Source organism: Macrotis lagotis, chromosome 3, assembly GCF_037893015.1.
Source record: "Macrotis lagotis isolate mMagLag1 chromosome 3, bilby.v1.9.chrom.fasta, whole genome shotgun sequence".
In the NCBI taxonomy this organism is placed as follows: Eukaryota; Metazoa; Chordata; class Mammalia; order Peramelemorphia; family Peramelidae; genus Macrotis; species Macrotis lagotis.
The window spans coordinates 271,972,267-271,990,090 of NC_133660.1; the positions used below are offsets into that span (position 1 = coordinate 271,972,267).

The window sequence follows — 17,824 nt, forward strand, 5'->3', positions numbered from 1 at the left end:
TCTGTGGAATTAGGCTAACAGGTATTAACCTCCAGAGTATGTTAAGAAAGAACAGATTTAGGTTAACCTACATATTTATTATTGCTCTAAACTTGTAAATAGATGAGCATGGGAGCTCAGTTAAAAAATGGACCCCAATGGGGTGGCTAGGTGGCGCAGTGAATAAAGCACCGGCCCTGTAGTCAGGAGTACCTGAGTTTAAATCCAGCCCCAGACATTTCATAATGACTTAGCTGTGTGGCCTTGGGCAAGTCACTTAACCCCATTTCCTTGCAAAAAAAAAACAACCTAAAAAATGGACCCCAAGTGGGATTTTGGAGAAGGTCTCTTTATAGAAATGAGAATAAAGGAGTTTTTTTTTAAGTATAGATATGACCACTTCAAATCCCCTTCTCCAGTCTATCACCCACTAATAAACTTAAGGGAAAATCCAATCAGAAGTGACAGAGCCACAAAGCTGTCTCAGGATGCTGGGCATCTATCACGGCTCTGTCAGGGAAGTGCCCCTCTCTACCTGGGATATCTGCTTCATGTCATGGTCTACCTAGGGGAGGAAAGGGGTCTGGGCTATGCTGTAACCATTGATAAAATGGGAAGATTCAAATTTGTTACAAGCAAACAACATTTCTATTTTAGAAGATATTGTCAGCCGCCTTATCAGTTATGTCATAAAGCATGAGGAGCTGCCCCCCCTTCCAGGATGTCTGTGCCATGCTGTGCCTGTTCATACATTGGGGAGATTCACGTTTGTTACAAACAGAAAAAATTTCTATTTCAGATGGAATTGTCAGGGATTGCGAAGTAGGGCACTTGGGAGGATGGCTCCACTTGGGACTCTTTCCTTCCTCTTGCTTTAGTGTTTTCCTAGGCTCCATAACTGTGTAAAACTCGAGCCTGTGCTTAGAATCATGACTTCCCTCCCTGCCCCAGGAAGACTTCTATTAGGCTGACTCTGTTTTGGGTTTTTTTTTAGGTTTTTGCAAGGCAAACGGGGTTAAGTGGCTTGCCCAAGGCCACACAGCTAGGTCATTATTAAGTGTCTGAGGCCGGATTTGAACCCAGGTCCTCCTGACTCCAGGGCCGGTGCTCTATCCACTGTGCCACCTAGCCCCCCCATTAGGCTGACCCTGGAGCCCCTGGGGAGAATTTGGGGTGGTCCAGGAGCTGGGGAGGGCAAGAAGGCAAACATCTCCACCGTGACTCCCCCTGGGGCTCCAGGCTTTTGAGGCCCCCTGGGGGATGGATTGACTGACTGATTGATGGATGGATACCTGGGCAGCCCATCATTTATCGATCCCTTATTCCGTGTGCTGGGCGGGGCTGGGCAGGACCTCGGGGAGGGGAGCCCCCCGGGTCCCCCAGCCCCTGAGGCTCCCCCGGCCCGGAGCGCTGCTGGGGGAAGGGCAGCGCCCGGGGCTCCGCCCTCTCGGAGACCCAGGGTCGCGGCCGCTGTTACCATGGTAGCCAAGCCCCCCCCCCCGCGGCAACGCCTCGACGAATTAGCCAATCCCCGAGCGGAGGAAGGGTTTTCCGCCAATTAGGAGCCTCAGAGCAGGACGCGGTGTTCTCATTGGTGGCTGAGCTTGTTGTTTTCCTTAGGCCCGGCAAAGGGCGCTCCTGAGGCGGCTTCGGGGTCGCGGACAAAACGCGTCGACGACGGTCCGGGTCGCCCCCCAGTGCGCAGGCACCGTCTGCGTCGCCCTTCCTTCGTGACGCCCCAAGCCCGGCCTGGCCGCGTTCCTCTTCCGGTTCGTCGGCTGGGTTTTGACCGGAAGGGGCTGGGCCTGCGGAGGAAGGGGCGGGACGGAGGGCGGAAGTTGGTTTGAGCGCGGCGCGCGGGAATCGGAGCGTCCGGCGAGTGGCCGGGCCTGAGCGGCGCCCCGAGAGCCTCGTCCCGCCCGGCCAGCGCCGCCGCCCGGAGCCCCGTGCCCCCGCCCCCAGGCAGCATGGCCCCCAAGCGGACGGCGAGCCTCGGCAGCAGGGGCGGCCCTGCCCCGGAGCCTCCCCCGGCCAAGAGGCCCTGCGCGCGGACCCCCGGCCGCGGGGGCCGGCCGCCGGCCCGGGGTATCGCGGACCTCCCCGGCCCCGCCCCGGGACGGGCCCCGCTCGGGGTGGGGGAGGGGAGCCTGCCCTGGGGACGCGCCCCGCCGCGCCCCCACCCTGCCTGGGCCCGTAGTTGACATAACAGCAGCCGAGGGGCGCCCCGCGCCCCCAAAGCTGGAAAGCCTTCGTTAGGGAGTCACGCTCGGCTAGGATGGGCGGGGAGACCCGCTAGGGCCCCAACGGACCCGTCGGACGGAGGGGGACACCCCCAAAACTCACAGACAGCGACGCAATTGTTTTATGTGACATTGGGGGGCGGCAGTGTTGAATAGAAGAGAGCAGCAAGAAACCCGCGGGGTCTTGAATATTGCTGAGGAAAGCAGGGGCCGGATCAGACCCCCCCCTTCGGAAGAATCTTGGTTGGGGGTGCATAGACTGGGGGATGGGAGGGGGAAGCCAAGGGGGAGGGTCAGACCCCCCTTTAGGAAGACTGTCTAGGTTGGGGGTGCATAGGACTGGGGGATGGGAGGGGAAGCCAAGGGGGAGGGTCAGACCCCCCTTTAGGAAGACTGTCTAGGTTGGGGGTGCATAGGACTGGGGGATGGGAGGGGAAGCCAAGGGGGAGGGTTTGAGATAGCTGTGGATGCATTTCAAACTGTCTAGTAGGTAATTGGTGACAAGAGATTGGAAGTCAGAAAAAATGTTAGGGTTGGATAAATCTGTAGGATGTCAGTATATGGAACCTTTGGGAAGTGATGAGATTACCAAGTGGGATAGCTGAGAGGGAGATAAGAGTCTAGGACAGCCTTAGGACCCTCCTCTGCCTCCCTTCTCCCCACAGTTAGTGGGCTTTAGGGTTTGGGAGGGGAAGTCATTCAATTTTCAATATGCAGAGTTTAAAATGCCAATGTAAGACACCCAATTGGGAGATCTGTTGCGAACTCCTTTATTTCCTCCTTATAATTCTCGGAAATCATCTAATTTTATCTTTAGTCTAATGAGAAGATAGCCCTTCTTGCCAAGGCCAGCTCCTCTATCTGCATATTTGATCTCATCATTTCCCAATTACTCCCCTCTCCCACTTGTCTAGTCCTTCTTTCCCCCTTTGACAAACTACACCCCCCTCCCATTTAACTTTCACTTGACCTCTCCTCAAATTATCTTTATTTTCCTAAGTAAAGTAGGTCAAGGTTCTGGGGGATGTAGTGGGAGCTGGTTTGTCAGGGACGAATGGAAGCAGTGCTCCGAAGCACAGTCCCCAGTTGGGATTAGAGAGCAAGTTTGTAACATTCGATCTGTTGGTTGTGTGACTTCCAGTGGTGATCAGCATATGAGTGAAGAAGGCAAATAGTGGGGATAAGGGGGGAGGTGAGATTTGGAGCAGTTGGATGACCAAGGGATAAGGGATTTGAGCTCAGTGGATAGGGTCTCACTGACCTGATTATAGGTTCGAAATTGAAGATAGGAAGGTGAGGCTAAAGCTGACTAGAGGTCATAGTAAAGTTGAGAAGCAGAGATGGGAAAAAAGTTGTGATCAAAGATGAATTTGGAGATAATGGGTTATGGAAGTATTTGGGGGTGATAAGCATTCCTGTGAATGGTTAAGGCACAATGAGGTTGATGACCCGAAAGACCAGGATGCTTGAGGCAACAGCAGCATTTGTACAGAAGTCCTAAGTTTGAGGGCAAGAGTTGGGGAAAGGGGACACCTGCTATCCAGTTCCTGAACTCAAGAAAAATCTAAGCCTTAGAGTCTGGGTGGGCCCTAAAAGAGGAAAGATGCTGTGAGTAAGGGGGAGAAGGAAAAAGGACTCTGCTCTGCCTGTCAGGAGTTTGGAGAACTAGAGGAGGCAGATGGAGTCTGGGCCCTGTGGGGGCAGCTGGGTTTTCTCAAGAACAGAAGTGAGGTGAGAGGAAGGGAATTCTGTTAACTGGGCTGGAAGGGCAAGGCAGAGCAGTCCAGGGAACTGCCTGGGATAGAATTGTGATTAGTGGGAGGTAAGGGAGAGGGGAGAATGGGAGATAAGAACTAGCTAAATTGAATCACTCTCAAGAACATGGCCTATCAGAACTAAAAGACAGCCTAGAACTTCAGAGCTGCCAAGTAGCTTCAAGGTCTTTAGGCCAACTCCCTCATTTGGCAAGGCAGAAAATGAAAGTCCAAGAAGTGACATTCAGGTTTACACACATCTTGAGGATCAACTGGAATTCAAGTCCTGTGCCTCTAATTCCAAATCTGGAGCTCATGCAAGAGCTCCTAGGAGTGGCTTTGCCAGAGAGAAACCAGTTTGGGATTATGCATTTCTCAGGGCCCTGCTCTTCCTACCAATTCTTTTCATGCTCCCTTTCCAAGCTTTGTCTTGACTGAAAATAAGAATGAAGTTATATTCCGTTCCAAAAAACTCCTGGGCATCTACTGATATCTTGTACCAGGATTTTTATGCTATTGAATATTGTTGAAAGCAAATGAATTGTTGGCTGTGTGGCTTAACAGTCTTCATTAAGAGCTCTTGAAATAGTGGAATTTTGTTTCAATTCCATGATGATGATGATGTCTGCAATCATAAAGAAGACCATGACATCAGGAAAGTGATTCCATGACAAACAAATGAATTGGATTTGAGTGAGGAGGATTGTGTTAATTCACCAGCCTCACTTTCTCCTCCAGAGCCATCTGGGTCCAGTGGCCAGATATGAATCAGAGCAACTGGAGATGACCCATCAATTCCATTGGGCCTCTAAGAAGGATGATGGACGATGAGTTTTCTGTTCTGCCTGAATATCAGAATCATTCCCTATCATTTTTAAATTGTTTGGGTTTCAGGTTGGACCTAGCACACATCAGGAGATTCCTAGCCATTTGCTTCAGATCCCCTGACAAATGTTAAACATTTATCATCATCATCATCATCATTATTATTATTATCCTTCTCCTTGGGATTGTAGGGTGACTTTATTGGGTTTGGAGCTTCTGAAAGTGTTTGAATCCATTCCACTGGCAGACTGCAGCAGATTCAGTTCCTGGAGACACTCCCAAACTGACAACTGCCACAATTTGGATGGACTTGATTTGGGGCCATGAGTGATTCCCCCTGGGTCTGCTTGATCTTTTGCAGTGGGAAACACTAATAGCTGTTCACTTCAGGATCTGACTTGAAGCATCTGAGCTTGCAGTCACTGCTGTGTTGCCTGTTTTTAGCTATTCCATAGTCTGCTGTCTTGGATTTAAAAGTTGTCATTTGAAGCCCACCCTCCCCTCTCGAGGGAGTTTTCCTAGAACAATTTTTAGAAACCCTGCAAGGCAGTTTGTATTTCCATGTCTCAGATCCTAGGGCAGCTACAATGAAATCTTTCTATTTTCCTTCAGAATTGCTCCCCTGGGTGGGATAATACCTACTTTCCAGGAGGCCATTGTTGTTTCTGTCTTCCTTAATCACATATCACCTGCCTGGCCTTTTCCATGTTTTTAACTATGACCTACTAGAAAGTTCTCCTTTTTTGCTGCTTTCAGAAGTAAAGACAGCTTTTCCATGTGTAAGGGGGGGGGATCAAAGGTTGGGGTAGATATTTCTCTCTTTTTCTTGGCAGGCTCAATTGGAGAAGATGCTTCAGGCTGGAATTATCCTAGGTTGACCAGCCAGAAGGAAGACTCTCATGGCATCATTTGGGCTCTCCACCAACATAAGCTAGGCAGAGCTCCTCGGGCATCCTTCCAGCAGGTGAGATCTTTTCTATCGAAAATGGGCGCTACAGGAATGGAACTGGGCCCCTTTGGTGCTTGGCTACTAGTGTGGTGACATTAGGGGACAGACTTGTTAAGATGGTTGTACAAAGAGGACATGGTCAGTTTATCTTAATTTTCAATAATTATGAATACCCTGTTCCAAGGAACCAGCCTATTCCCAACCGGCAGGGCTTTGTCCCACTGTAACAGACTCTGGTTTGGACTCTCCATCAGGTTATTGATGACAGAGGGGATTGACCCCACCATGCTCAGCAGCTGGTGACACCCATCTTAGAGGCAACCATAAATGAGGGGTGTGCTTAGAACGGAGTATAAATGGGAACGTCTGAGCCCCACTTCCATTCTCTCTGCCACCAGTGTCTTCAAAAGGTCTTTTTGCATTCTTTGGACTCTTACCGACTTTTCCGCACAGCCAGTCCCTTTGACCGGAGAACAACGTGCCTGGAATGGCACCCCACTCACCCCAGTACTCTTGCTGTGGGCTCCAAAGGGGGAGACATCATCCTCTGGGACCATGAAGTACTTGACAAAACCTACTTCATTAAAGGGGTAAGTTTGGTGCCCAGTTTTGAAAGCAAGTCTTTTGCCCCTGATCCCACCCTCTGCCTTCTCTGATGTGTGAGCAACATGGAGGAGAATGTCTTAAGAGATGGATTAGTCCCTTGGATGGGGGGGGGAGTATTGACACTCCCCTCCTTAAAAAGAGATAGTGTGTTGAAGATACCCGGAGGGAAAATTAACAAAATATAAATTTAGGGACATTAGTATTTAAAAATCTATAATAGTTCTGGTAATCAAGCCAGGTTCGTACTTTATGGAACATTGGAAACATAAAGAAGGATTCAAATGTTTGAGGAATTTTTTACCTAAAAAAAGCTACCCTAAGCTGCCACCAAACAGACCCGACCAGAATCCTAGAGTGTGTAGCAGGGGCTGGTGGGGGGGGGGGGTCTTGGATATTGGAACAGAAACTAGGCTTGGAAGGGGATGGGAAAGTTCTCATATTGTCATAAATAGGTGTTTCTGCATTTGTGGAACTGTTGACCTTCATTAGGCAGGGGGAGCTGAAAGGGGACCAGTGAAGAGAAAAAAGGGCCTATAAGGGGAACCCTAGTACTGTCCCCCCCCGCAAAGAATCCCTTGATTCCTAGTGCCCTCAGACCCTCGAGACCATGGTTGGATGCTTGGGTGCTAAGGTGGAGAGAGGAAGCTGCCTGTTACCTAGTGATTAGGGAAAGTAGCTCTTTTTATGAACCCCTAAAAGTCATGCCCTTAGAACTGGGGTATCAAATTTCAATAGAAACAAATCCCTACAAGCCATAGGAAATTTAGAAAAGAGCACAAACTGACATTATGTTATAGAGTTAACATTTGAATTTGGTTCCATTCAGGTGGTACTTGGGCCTGGAACCCATCTACTCCTTTCCCCTTACCAGCTGCTGGGGTGCAGCCCCTGCCCTCTTCCACTTTCTGATGGAGATTGGATTCACATGGAAATCATTTGAGTTTTAGAAAAAGATTGCGGGCAAGCTAGAGACAAAAAGGACCATGAAACTCTGAAAACTACAGCTAAAATTGTAATGCTTAGTTTAAACAAAAAAAAAAAAAATCGGGAAAAAAACCCTTTTCTTTCTAGAGAAACCAGGAATTAGTGTGGCAAACTTCCACATGATAAACTGTCTACTTTGGACTGTTTGGTGTGCATGTGGCCTGGGTAGATCTGATCACGGATCTGGCCCCTCTCCAAGGAGGATTTCCACCTTTGGCTGTACCAAGGGCAGTCAAGCAGTAGTTTAGCCAGAGTGGGGCAGGTAGCCAGCTCTGTTGGGGCATTGGCCTAGGCCTCTGTCTGTCTACCACTTATCAAGTAACAGTCTCTAAAAAAGCACCCCTTTAACCCTCATGTTCCTCTTCCTCCTATTTTAGGAGTTGAGAATAAAAGCCACTTTCCCTGGTCAGGACAGACTGGAGGGGAATTGGCTTCCTTTACAATTTAGCTCCTTCTCACTAAATACTTGGGCTACAAACATGGTCTCAGTGAGTAAACTCATAGGTAAACAGACATGGGAAGTTACCCAAGAATAAATGAGCTTTTGGAAGTGAGATAAAATCTTGGCTCAGCAGAGAAGAAAATGATTTCAGATCTGCCCTCAGATCTCACTTGAGGAGTCTGGGTTTATCTGTTTCTAGAGGTACAAGCATCAGTAATTAAGGGGGCTGTGGGAGGTGGCTTCTCAGCCTGAGGCTCTAGGGATCTCACCATTACCAGGTTTTCCTTTTTTCTCTCCCATCTCTTGAATCCTGCTTCTGTCTCCAAAGCCATGCCACACTCTAGGTCTGGGGTCAGGTGAGGTATGTTTCCCTCCCAAGGTTGTCCTTCAGAGAATAGGTCTCAGACTCAGGGGCATCCTCTTCTGAGGGGTACTCTCTTATTTTTTTATTTAGTCTGAAGTGGTAGTGCCCGTTTCATTCCAAATTTAGGCATCTGACCATATCCCTGTGACTTTATGTCCTTTAGACTCTAGGGAAGGGCTTAGAGGACAGACACTTAGGGGTCACTCCCCAATGGTAGGTAGACAGGACGTTTGGCTTGGGGAGACTCTGAGATTCAGTTCTACCTCAGACACTTCCTGCCTATGGCAGATCACTTCTCTCTGCCTCCATTACCTCAACCATAATATGGAGATAATAATAGCGCCTGTCTAACAGGGCCAAACAAGATGCTATCTGTGCTGTGCTCGCACAATGGCTGGCATGTTTGTTCCTTTTCCTCTCTCTCTCTCTCTCTCTCTCTCTCTCTCTCTCTCCTATCTAAGCAGATGATCAGGTCAGTGTTGTGGAGCTGGGGTGTTGGCCACTGTGACCCAGGTTACTGGCTAGGAGAAGCAGAGGAGCCTAACAGTGCCTTTTGTTTATGGAAGATCTTCAATCACATCTATTCACTCCTTTGGTTGGCATCCTACCAGGCTAGCCGGATGAGGAGATTGTCTGTAGCCTGAGGCTGTATAGCCAGTGATGAAGGGAAGCGAGACTCGCATCCAGTCCCCTCAAAGGTCTCAAACTCTTAAGTATAGCCTGTGCCAGATTCAAGCAGAAGTAGGAAGTGTTTAACAAAATAAAAATACAACCTAAAATTTGGTTTTCTAAGTTCACATGCTGCTAGCTGGGATCTGTTTCTGTCTGATAGCGTTCCTCTAAGCTCTGCCCCCAGTCTGTCCAGTACCCAGGGCCCAGACCAGTACTGAGAAGAGCCAGTTGAGTGGAGTCTTGGAGCCCACTGGGTTGGATCGGGAAGGTGGGATGGGGGAGAAGAGAGACACAAGGTTTCTCATGCCCATCTTGCTGTCCAACCAGAGCCCCTGAAGCCAAGGCTATTACTGAACTTGCTTGGTTCATGAACTTTTTGATTTTTTGTGGATGTTGGTGAGATCTTGGGGACTGATTAGCTTTTCTGCACACATCAGGTCAGGAGTTTCTCCTGATGACCCAGCTTCTCTTTCAGATTGGAGCTGGAGGGAGCATCACAGAGATGAAGTTTAACCCTCTCAACACCAACCAGCTGTTCGTTTCCTCAGTGGTGGGCACCACCAGCCTGAAGGACTTCTTGGGCAACACGATTCGAATCTTCACCAGTACAAACACCTGGGAGTAAGCAGTCAAACCATCAAGGCAGAGGGGCTTCCAAGATCCAAAAGAAGCACCCAGATCCTTTCCATTCTTTTAGGGTATAGAGAAGAATTATCATTTTCGTGCTCTGGGATCCCCTTGAGTCTTTCCAGTGGGAGTGGCTCCTTCAGGAACCAGAACTGAGGGCAAGTCTTTGCTGGGTAGGTTGGGTTGCTCTCCAAGGAGATGGCTGGAGCCATCCCTGCGCCTCAGGGCAATGGGAGCTCAAGACCGAGGCCAACTGTGCTGCCTGGAGGTTGGAGGCCTCAGCCCCTCAAGGGGCCCACTTTTGTAGTCCATCCAGAGGATGGACTTTAGTCTCCCCAGGGGCAAGAACCTATGGGTGAGTAGGAAGGTTCTTGACTCCCACATCATGGATTCCTTCCTCCTATTGGGATGGGCAGGTTGGGCCTGAGAGCAGAGGACTGCAAGTCCCATCTTAGGTCCCCACCATGACTCTTGCCCATCTTGGCACATTAGGAGCAGTGATAGGTGGGGCCTAACCCTAAGAGTTTGAGGGCTTAGGTGGAGAACCACGTTCTTCTGAAAACATAGGGTTTCCTCTCTTGCCTCTGGCCAAAGTATTGAAGGAGCCAAGGGGCAGGTTGGGTCCTCCAAGGGCACATTAGATATCTGGAAGGACTTGGACCTGAGCCTGTGATAGCCCCGAGTTTGAAACTCTAGGCTGCGGGCCACTGGGGTAGTTAGGGGGCTGCGAGTGCTAACTTAAGCCAGGGAGTCATTCTGTGGCCCTAATGTGGGGAGCTGCCTCCAGGACCCATGCTGCCTGCCAGCAGCAACAGCAGTAGACACCATATCATAGGCTTAGTCTTGGCTGATCTGCCACATCCCAGTGATCCTTGGGTGCTCCAGGCTTTGTGTTTCTGACTTCAAACACATGGGGAAGAAACCTGATCTTATTTCTCCCTCCAGCTACTGGTATACCAGTGTAGATGTGTCTGCTAAAAGCCGTGTGGTGGTCACAGGAGATAGTGTGGGCAATGTGATCTTGCTGAACATGGATGGCAAAGAGGTTTGTGCCCCAGAACTCAAAACCCCAGCCTTGCTTCCATCTCCATCCTTAGTGCCTTCTACATGGGATCATCTTCTCTATAGATCTGGAATCTCAGGCTTCACAAGAAGAAGGTCACCCATGTAGCTCTGAATCCTATCTGTGACTGGTTGCTGGCCACAGCCTCAGTGGACCAAACCGTGAAAATCTGGGACCTGCGCCAGGTCAGAGGGAAATCTTCCTTTGTCCACTGGATGCCCCACGAGCGGGCCGTCAATGCAGGTGTGAGGAGAGGGAGGGAGCTGGAACCCCACTCTCATTCTTCAGGGTTGGTGGCCATTCTTGAAGCTCTTGAATTAAATGGCACAAGAGAAGTCCATTTTCCCTATTTTTTTTTTGAAGGCAGTGGGGTTAAGTGACTTGCCCAAGGTAACATAGCTAAGCAATTATTGTGTCAGGTCAGATTTGAACTCAGGTCCTCCTGACTCCAGGGCCAGTCTCTATCCACTGCGCCACCTAGCTGTCCTGAGAAGCCCATTATCTGGGAGCTTTCCAGCCACTCCCATCAGCTCTTGGGCAGTGTCTCTTCACAATTTCTTGGGGAGAGGGAGGGAAAGAGAGAGATGGACTTGGTCTGGGGATGGGCCAGGCCCAGCACTGAGAGCATTCCTTGGAGACACAGGCTTCTCCCATGCTTGTCCAGCTTATTTCAGTCCAGATGGAGCCAGACTCCTGACCACAGACCAGCACAGCGAGATCCGGGTGTATTCCACCTCCCAATGGGCAAGTCCCCAGCACCTCATTCCCCACCCTCATCGACACTTCCAGCACCTCACACCCATCAAGGTGAGTAGGGAGGTGTTTGACCCAGGAAACAACCCAGTGCCAAGGATCTGCTCAGATCTGCTTTTTGACAACCAAAAATGTCAATCCTTCCGGAACCTTCTCCTTGGGCAGCTATGTCTTGATTTCTTTGATCCTGTTTCTTTCTTCTGGTCAATGGCTCTTAACCTTCTTCTTGAACATGGGCAACTTTCATAGTTGCCTCAAAGAGCTCCCTCCCCGGGTCATTTATTGCTTAGGTACTATATGCAGAGGACTCTGTTCTCACCCATCCCATCTTCTCTGTCAGTGTCTCTTCTCAGTAATCTTGCACCATCTAAAAGGAAGTAGTTTGTGGTCTCTGCACAGCTGCTTAGCGCAACCCCAGGATCCCAGCTCAAGGGTTCTGGGTAACCCCCTCTCCATCTTCCACGGAGCCTTGGCCAATTTTTCTCTGAAACAGAAGTCTTGCCCTTTGCTTACGAGGACCACAGCCCTAGGCCAGACCCTCAGCTCTGTAGGTTGGCGCCTCTTCAGACCACCATGAGCCTTCTTGAAGCAATTTTTGGATGGTCTTGTCCCTTTTCCCTTAAGCCTATGGGAATTCTTGGTTGATTCCGATCAAATCCATGGCCCTTGACCGACCAGAGGGCTCCTTTCTCGATCTGTTCCATCTCGACCTGCTTGCCCCTCCAGCAAAGCAGATCTGCCAACAGCAGGTGACTTCCTTCCAGGATTAAGTGCCTTTTCTCCTTTCTGTGACAAAATCTTTTCTCCTTTAAATTGATGATTTATGTGAAGCCTTCCTGTTTTAACCCTACTTAGTCTCTGTTCTCCCAGTCACTTTTCATTTATTTAGTATAGGAGTCTTTGCTTGTACAGGAATTCTAGAGTTAATCTTTATTCTAGAGTCAGCACTGTCTTAATTGATCCAAAACATCTTACTATGGGTGTGCTCTCCCCCTTCTACCCCTAATAGTTTAGCTGAAACAGGCACCAGGAATGAGAAAGGGAGCAGGTACATACCAACTCAGAGCAGAGAGATAAGAGAACCAGGCCCAAAATGTTCTAGGCAGCTGGTGAAAATCAGCTTTAGCCACTCCACCATGCACATGGTTTGCTCTGCCTCCCTTGTTCACCTTGCAAGGCATGTTTGTCTGTCTTAGCTCCATCAGACAGACCATGACTGCCTTGCCTGTGGAGGGTCCGGGGATCTATCTGTGCCTTCTGATCACTGCTCTGTTCTCTCTCAGGCAACTTGGCACCCTCGTTATGACCTCATCGTGGTGGGTCGCTATCCAGACCCCAATTTTGCAGGTTTCACCCCCCAAGAGCCACGGACGATTGATCTATTTGATGGGAACTCGGGGAAGCTGATGTGTCAACTTTATGACCGGGACTGTTCTGGCATCATCTCGGTGAGCTTAGGTCAAGTTGGGGGTAAGGCTTGGAGGCTGTGCCTGGGGCCAACATGCTCTGCTTGGACCCAAAGGCCCTTCGGCGAAGGTTGGGCAACCTTCACTTCTATCATACTCACCTGCTCTTGTCATTTTTGCAGCTAAACAAGTTTAATCCCATGGGGGACACACTGGCCTCTGCAATGGGTAAGTACACAAAGGGTCTCCTGCCCCCCAGCTTAGTGAGAAGAGGTGCTGACCTGAGCTCTGCCACCTGGTCAGCCCTGAAACAGTGACTGGACTGCTAGCCAGCCTTTCTGACCAGCCTTGCCTGGCCTCTGAAGACCCAGGCTTCTCAGTGGCCAGCCCCAAAGTACTGGAGAGGCTAAGAGCAGTGAAGTCTTTCTTTCTCTCCTAGGCTACAATATTCTTATCTGGAGTCCAGAGGAGTCTGTGAGAAGGAAGCAGGAGGGGTTGATCAAGGCCATGAGCGAACAAGGGCTAGGGCAGCGCCGGGTAGCCTCTGAAGTAGACTATCCTCCTGTGGGATCACGGGCAAGTCAGACCTGGTCAAAACTAGCCAACAGCAGCAAAGGGACGTGGACCTAGAAAGGGAAGGAACCAGGGGTCCTGTCGGCCAAGGCCCTTTTCCTGGAAGATGGGGATAGCAAGCAGTTGCTCCTGAGGCCTGGCCTGGGTCTGGCTCCCAGACTGGCCATTGAATTTGGGTTGTCTTCACTGTTAAAAGAGTCAATAAAGTTGTATTCACTTGGGAAGCTCTCGGGTCGCAGCCCAGTGAAAGAAGAGACCATTTTTCTCCCCCAAAAATGACAAGAAACAAAGAAGAGAGTTCAAAACTTTCATTCCCCTTGGGGCCCACCTCTGTCCCTTCTGGGCCACAGTCCAGTGTCCAGCTCATACCCTGCATCTGCCTCAGGTTGGTGCTTCTTCTGTGCCCCTCCCCCCATCCCTTTATATACATTCTTCAAGCCAGCTCAGGATTCAGAGGAATGGGGACAGCAGCAACTAACCCTGGCTTCCAGCCTCGATGCACTGGGGCCTTGAGGGTGGGTGGGGGGAGGTAAGAGAATGGCCCGGGAGCCACCTGCCACCTTTTTTAGGCTGTGGCAGAAAGTCCTACACACTCTGCCTTGGCCAGCAGGCCACCTTCATCTGGCTGCTAGGTACTTACCCAGCAGGAACAGCACCAGGGCTGCCGTGTGCTGCTCCCCAGGGCTTGGAGGCAGAAGACAAGGCCTCACCCAGCTGCTCAGAGATGCTGGGTAAGGAGGGCCCGGGATCAGCAGCACACTGGCCTCCCAGCATCCCTTGCCTGGGCACAAGCAGAGGGCAGTCCAGCCAAAGGCCTCCTGTCTACAGACTGGGGAGAGGCAGGGGGTCAGCCCACCTCCACGAGGCTGCAGGGAGGGGGCCCAGTGGTTGTCAGGCATGGTCTTCCCCATCGGCAACATGACGGTAGCCTGGAGGCTGGGCCTGCATCCGGAAGAGGATGGTGAGCAGCAACAGGATGAGCAAGAAGAGGATGGAGCCACACACGGCTAAAGCCACGATCACTTCTGTGGATGGGAAGAGAAGTGAGATCTTGAGGGTAAGAGAACCCTGTGACCTGGAGACACAGGTAGGTTCTGGGCTCACCTGTGTCTGTGAGGCTGCTCGTCACCTGGCATTCTTGTTCCCAGTCCTCTGGCACAAGGGGCAGAGTGAGGCGTAAGAAGTCTGGGAGGGGGCAACGCTGGGAGCAGCCAAGCAGGGTCAGGGGCCATGGAGCCTTGGTACTATCATTCCGAAAATACATCTCCACGGAAAAATTCCTGAGAGCAGAAAGAAATCCACATCTCTAGCTGAGCCTGGAAGTTGGGGATCCCCCCCCAGAAATGTACCAGGAGGCCAAACCAACTCACCCATCATCCTCCTGGTAAAGTTCGAACATGTGACAGGAGGCATAGGGAGCCTGTTCCCCATTGTAGACGTCCAGAGCCATCTGCAGTGCCACCAGGGTGGTATCATGCTATAAGGAGGGTCACTTTGTCACCACTGGCCCTTACCTGTCCATGGGCAGCCATTCCCTACTGGCATCCCTGCAAAACCCTACCCACAGAAGGTCTAGGGAAATGGAGGTAGACTGTGGTCGACTAGCAATGGGAAAACCGGGAGAGAGTCGGCTCACCGCAGAGAAGACCAGGAGTTTTGGGTGCTGGGAGACTGAAGCTGCCCATGTCAGGTTCTTCTGGATCTGGGCCAGGAGGACCCCTGAAGGAAAATAAGGAAATGGGAGGGGTGGCTGGCAGTGACTCTTGGAGCATCCTCCTGAGTGATAGGATGAGTTTGAGGAAGTAGAACCACGGTCCCTGCCTTCAAACCAGTTAGAATCTCAGGAAGCAAAATGGGCTCCGGTGTGACCACCAGCCCAGCCACGGAGGGCTTTAGTTGGGGCCATGAGAAGATCCCTTCAGCAGAGATTCAGGCAGTCCCTGAGAAGTGACAGGCATCAAAATGTAGGCTGTGGGCACAGGACTGTCCATGGTCCTGGATCAGTGGGTCCTGCCATAGTGGTGGCTGGGTGGCATAGTGGAGAGCCTGGGGGGCCTAGAGTCAGGAAGACTATCCTCCTGTGGGATCACGGGCAAGTCAGTAAACCCTCTTTGCCTCAGTTTCCTCATCTGTAAAATGAGCCGAAGATAATGGCCAAGAAAATCCTAGTGGGGCCACAAAGAGAAGTGATTGGGAATGTCCAAAGGACAAGCAGCACGGTGCTCTGGGCAAGTCCCGAGGCCTCTGCTCATCAGTGCAGCTACTTGAGAAAGGGCAGAAAAGAATATGACTAGCTGGCTCTTCCTAGGGGATCGGAGGGCTGGCCCGCCTGGGGAGGGCGGAAGCCGACGGGTCTACCACAGAACCCAGTGCCCGCAGATGGGGGCTGATAGGGGAGCTGGCGGGGAGCAGCTGTCACTCACCACCCTGAAGCCGGGCCTTCTGTGTGGGTTGATACATCCCAAAAAGGAACCGAAAGCTGAGGTCCTTGAGCCGCCGAAGGTGCTGCATGGTCTGGGGCGAGGCCCAGGCTGGCAAGGGCAGGTGGTGGGTTTGCTGCGGACCAAAGGGGCCGGTTAGTGCAGGGTGGTGGGCCGGGGGAGCCCAGAGATCCCATGTGGGCATGTGCCCGGGCGTGTGTGGGGGTGCAGGCAGGTGAGGGGGGGAGGGGAGCCGAGGCCAGGCTGGCCGCCGGGGGTCCGCGCAGACGGCTGTGTGACTCAGCAAAGGGGCCCCGGAGGAAGCGCTGGTGGCCCGTGCTGGGGCTGCGCTGCAGCCCCGGGGGAGGGGGCGGCCAGCCTTCCTCAGGGGCCCCAGCTGTGGCCCCGGCCCGCCCGGCGGCACCTCGCAGAAGAGGGTGTCGTAGACGCTCCAGGCCGTCTCCAGCGTCAGGTCCGGGAGCCCCGTCTCGTTGGCCACCATCTGCAGGAATCGCTGCGGGGGTGAAGCGGGGGGCGTCAGGCGGCGGCCCCCCGAGTCCGCGGGCCGGGCCCGGGGCCTCCCCCCCACTCACAGCGTTGCGGGCCGTCTCGTTGAGGTACTCGGGGGTCCGGCGGGTCTCGTTCTGCAGCTGCTCGAAGCGCGGACACGGGCCCAGGGGGAACTTCAGCAGCTACGGCCCGGGGGCAAGGGGGCAAGGCATGGCACGGTCAGTGGGGGCGGGGGGCAAGGGGGCAAGGCATGGCACGGTCAGTGGGGGTGGGGGGCAAGGCATAGCACGGTCAGTGGGGGCGGGGGGCAAGGGGGCAAGGCATGGCACGGTCAGTGGGGGCGGGGGGCAAGGGGGCAAGGCATGGCACGGTCAGTGGGGGCGGGGGGCAAGGGGGCAAGGCATGGCACGGTCAGTGGGGGCGGGGGGCAAGGGGGCAAGGCATGGCACGGTCAGTGGGGGCGGCGGGCAGTGGGCGCGGCCTCACCTTGTCCTGCGCCTCGGGCACCGTGTGCACCGGGATGGGCTGCCAGGACACGTTGGGCAGGAAGGCCTGCGCCGCGTCCGCCGGGAACAGCCCGGCCAGGTTGGCCTCGGCGCTCATGAGCGTGCGGTCCAGGTCCGTGCTGCGCACGTGCACCTGCGGGGGGCAGGCGGCCGTGGGGGCGCCCGGGCCCCCGGGCCCCGGCATCCCCGGGCCCCCGGGCCCCGGCCCCCCAACCCCCGCACCCCGGGCCCCGGCATCCCCGGGCCCCCCGGGCCCCGGCCCCCAACCCCCGCACCCCCGGCATCCCCAGGCCCCCCGGGCCCCGGCCCCCGCACCCCGGCATCCCCAGGCCCCCCGCCCCCCGGGCCCCGGCATGCCCCGGCATCCCCAGGCCCCCCGCCCCCCGGCCCCCCGCCCCCGCCCGCTCACCTCCTGCCGGCGGTACGAGGCGCTGAGGAAGCCCCGGTAGCGGCGCCGCAGAGCCCGGCCCAGCTCCCAGTGCTGCCGCATGCCCTCCTGCGGGGCACACGGGCACACGGGGCTGGGGCGGCCGGGCCGGGCTGGCCCCGCGCCCCCCGCCCCGCGCCCGGAGCCCCCCGCCCGCGCCCGCGCCCCGCGCCCGCGCCCCCCGCCCGCGCCCGCGCCCACCTGCGTCAGCTGCCCGAAGCCCTGGGGCCACGCCCCCTCCTGGTGGGGGTCCCGGGGGTACGCCTTCACGGGGGAGCGGTCTCCGTGCCGATAGAGCTGCGGGGGGAGGCCCGGGTCACGGGGCGCCGCCCCGCCGCGCCCGCCCCCCGCCCGCGCCCCGGCGCCCGCCCCCAGCACCAGAATGACGAAGCGCAGGCCCCGGGCCTCGGCCGGCCGCGGCAGCAGCAGCACCAGCCCCAGGGCGCCGCCCACGAGCAGCCGCAGCCCCGCGGCCCCGGCGCGTCCGGCCGCCATCGCCGCCGCCTGCTGCGGGAGCCGCGGCCCGGAACCCGCCTCCGGGCGCCGCCGGGGCCGGCCGGACGCGCGGGCAGGGCCCCGCCGGAAGCGCCCGCGCCGCCATCTTCCTTAAGGGAGGCGGAAGCGGAGCCGGAGCGGGCCGCGGGGGGCGGGGGGGAGCCCGTGCACGCGGCCGCAGACAGCGCCCCCTGCGGGCGGCCCGCGCCTGCTCCCTGCTCGGACGGAG

The 17,824-nt window shown here is 54.2% G+C and overlaps 2 protein-coding genes across 2 annotated transcripts; one reads left to right on the top strand and one right to left on the bottom strand.

Annotated features, from left to right (window-relative positions):
- The first annotated feature begins 1,775 nt into the window (after window positions 1-1,775).
- DDB2 (damage specific DNA binding protein 2) lies at window positions 1,776-13,718 on the top strand. The gene is made up of 10 exons (XM_074230591.1): window positions 1,776-2,064; window positions 5,632-5,762; window positions 6,146-6,337; window positions 9,291-9,436; window positions 10,388-10,487; window positions 10,571-10,748; window positions 11,170-11,312; window positions 12,542-12,706; window positions 12,847-12,892; window positions 13,104-13,718. Exons 1-10 carry the CDS (start codon window positions 1,947-1,949, stop codon window positions 13,292-13,294), a joined length of 1,410 nt encoding a protein of 469 aa, XP_074086692.1. The 5' UTR covers window positions 1,776-1,946; the 3' UTR covers window positions 13,295-13,718.
- ACP2 (acid phosphatase 2, lysosomal) lies at window positions 13,532-17,605 on the bottom strand. Its single transcript, XM_074230592.1, has 11 exons — window positions 17,479-17,605; window positions 17,302-17,397; window positions 17,083-17,169; window positions 16,654-16,806; window positions 16,251-16,349; window positions 16,082-16,171; window positions 15,661-15,793; window positions 14,874-14,956; window positions 14,608-14,714; window positions 14,342-14,517; window positions 13,532-14,262 (listed from the first exon to the last, which is right to left on the bottom strand). Exons 1-11 carry the CDS (start codon window positions 17,593-17,595, stop codon window positions 14,129-14,131), a joined length of 1,275 nt encoding a protein of 424 aa, XP_074086693.1. The 5' UTR covers window positions 17,596-17,605; the 3' UTR covers window positions 13,532-14,128.
- Between the last annotated feature and the right edge of the window lie 219 nt (window positions 17,606-17,824).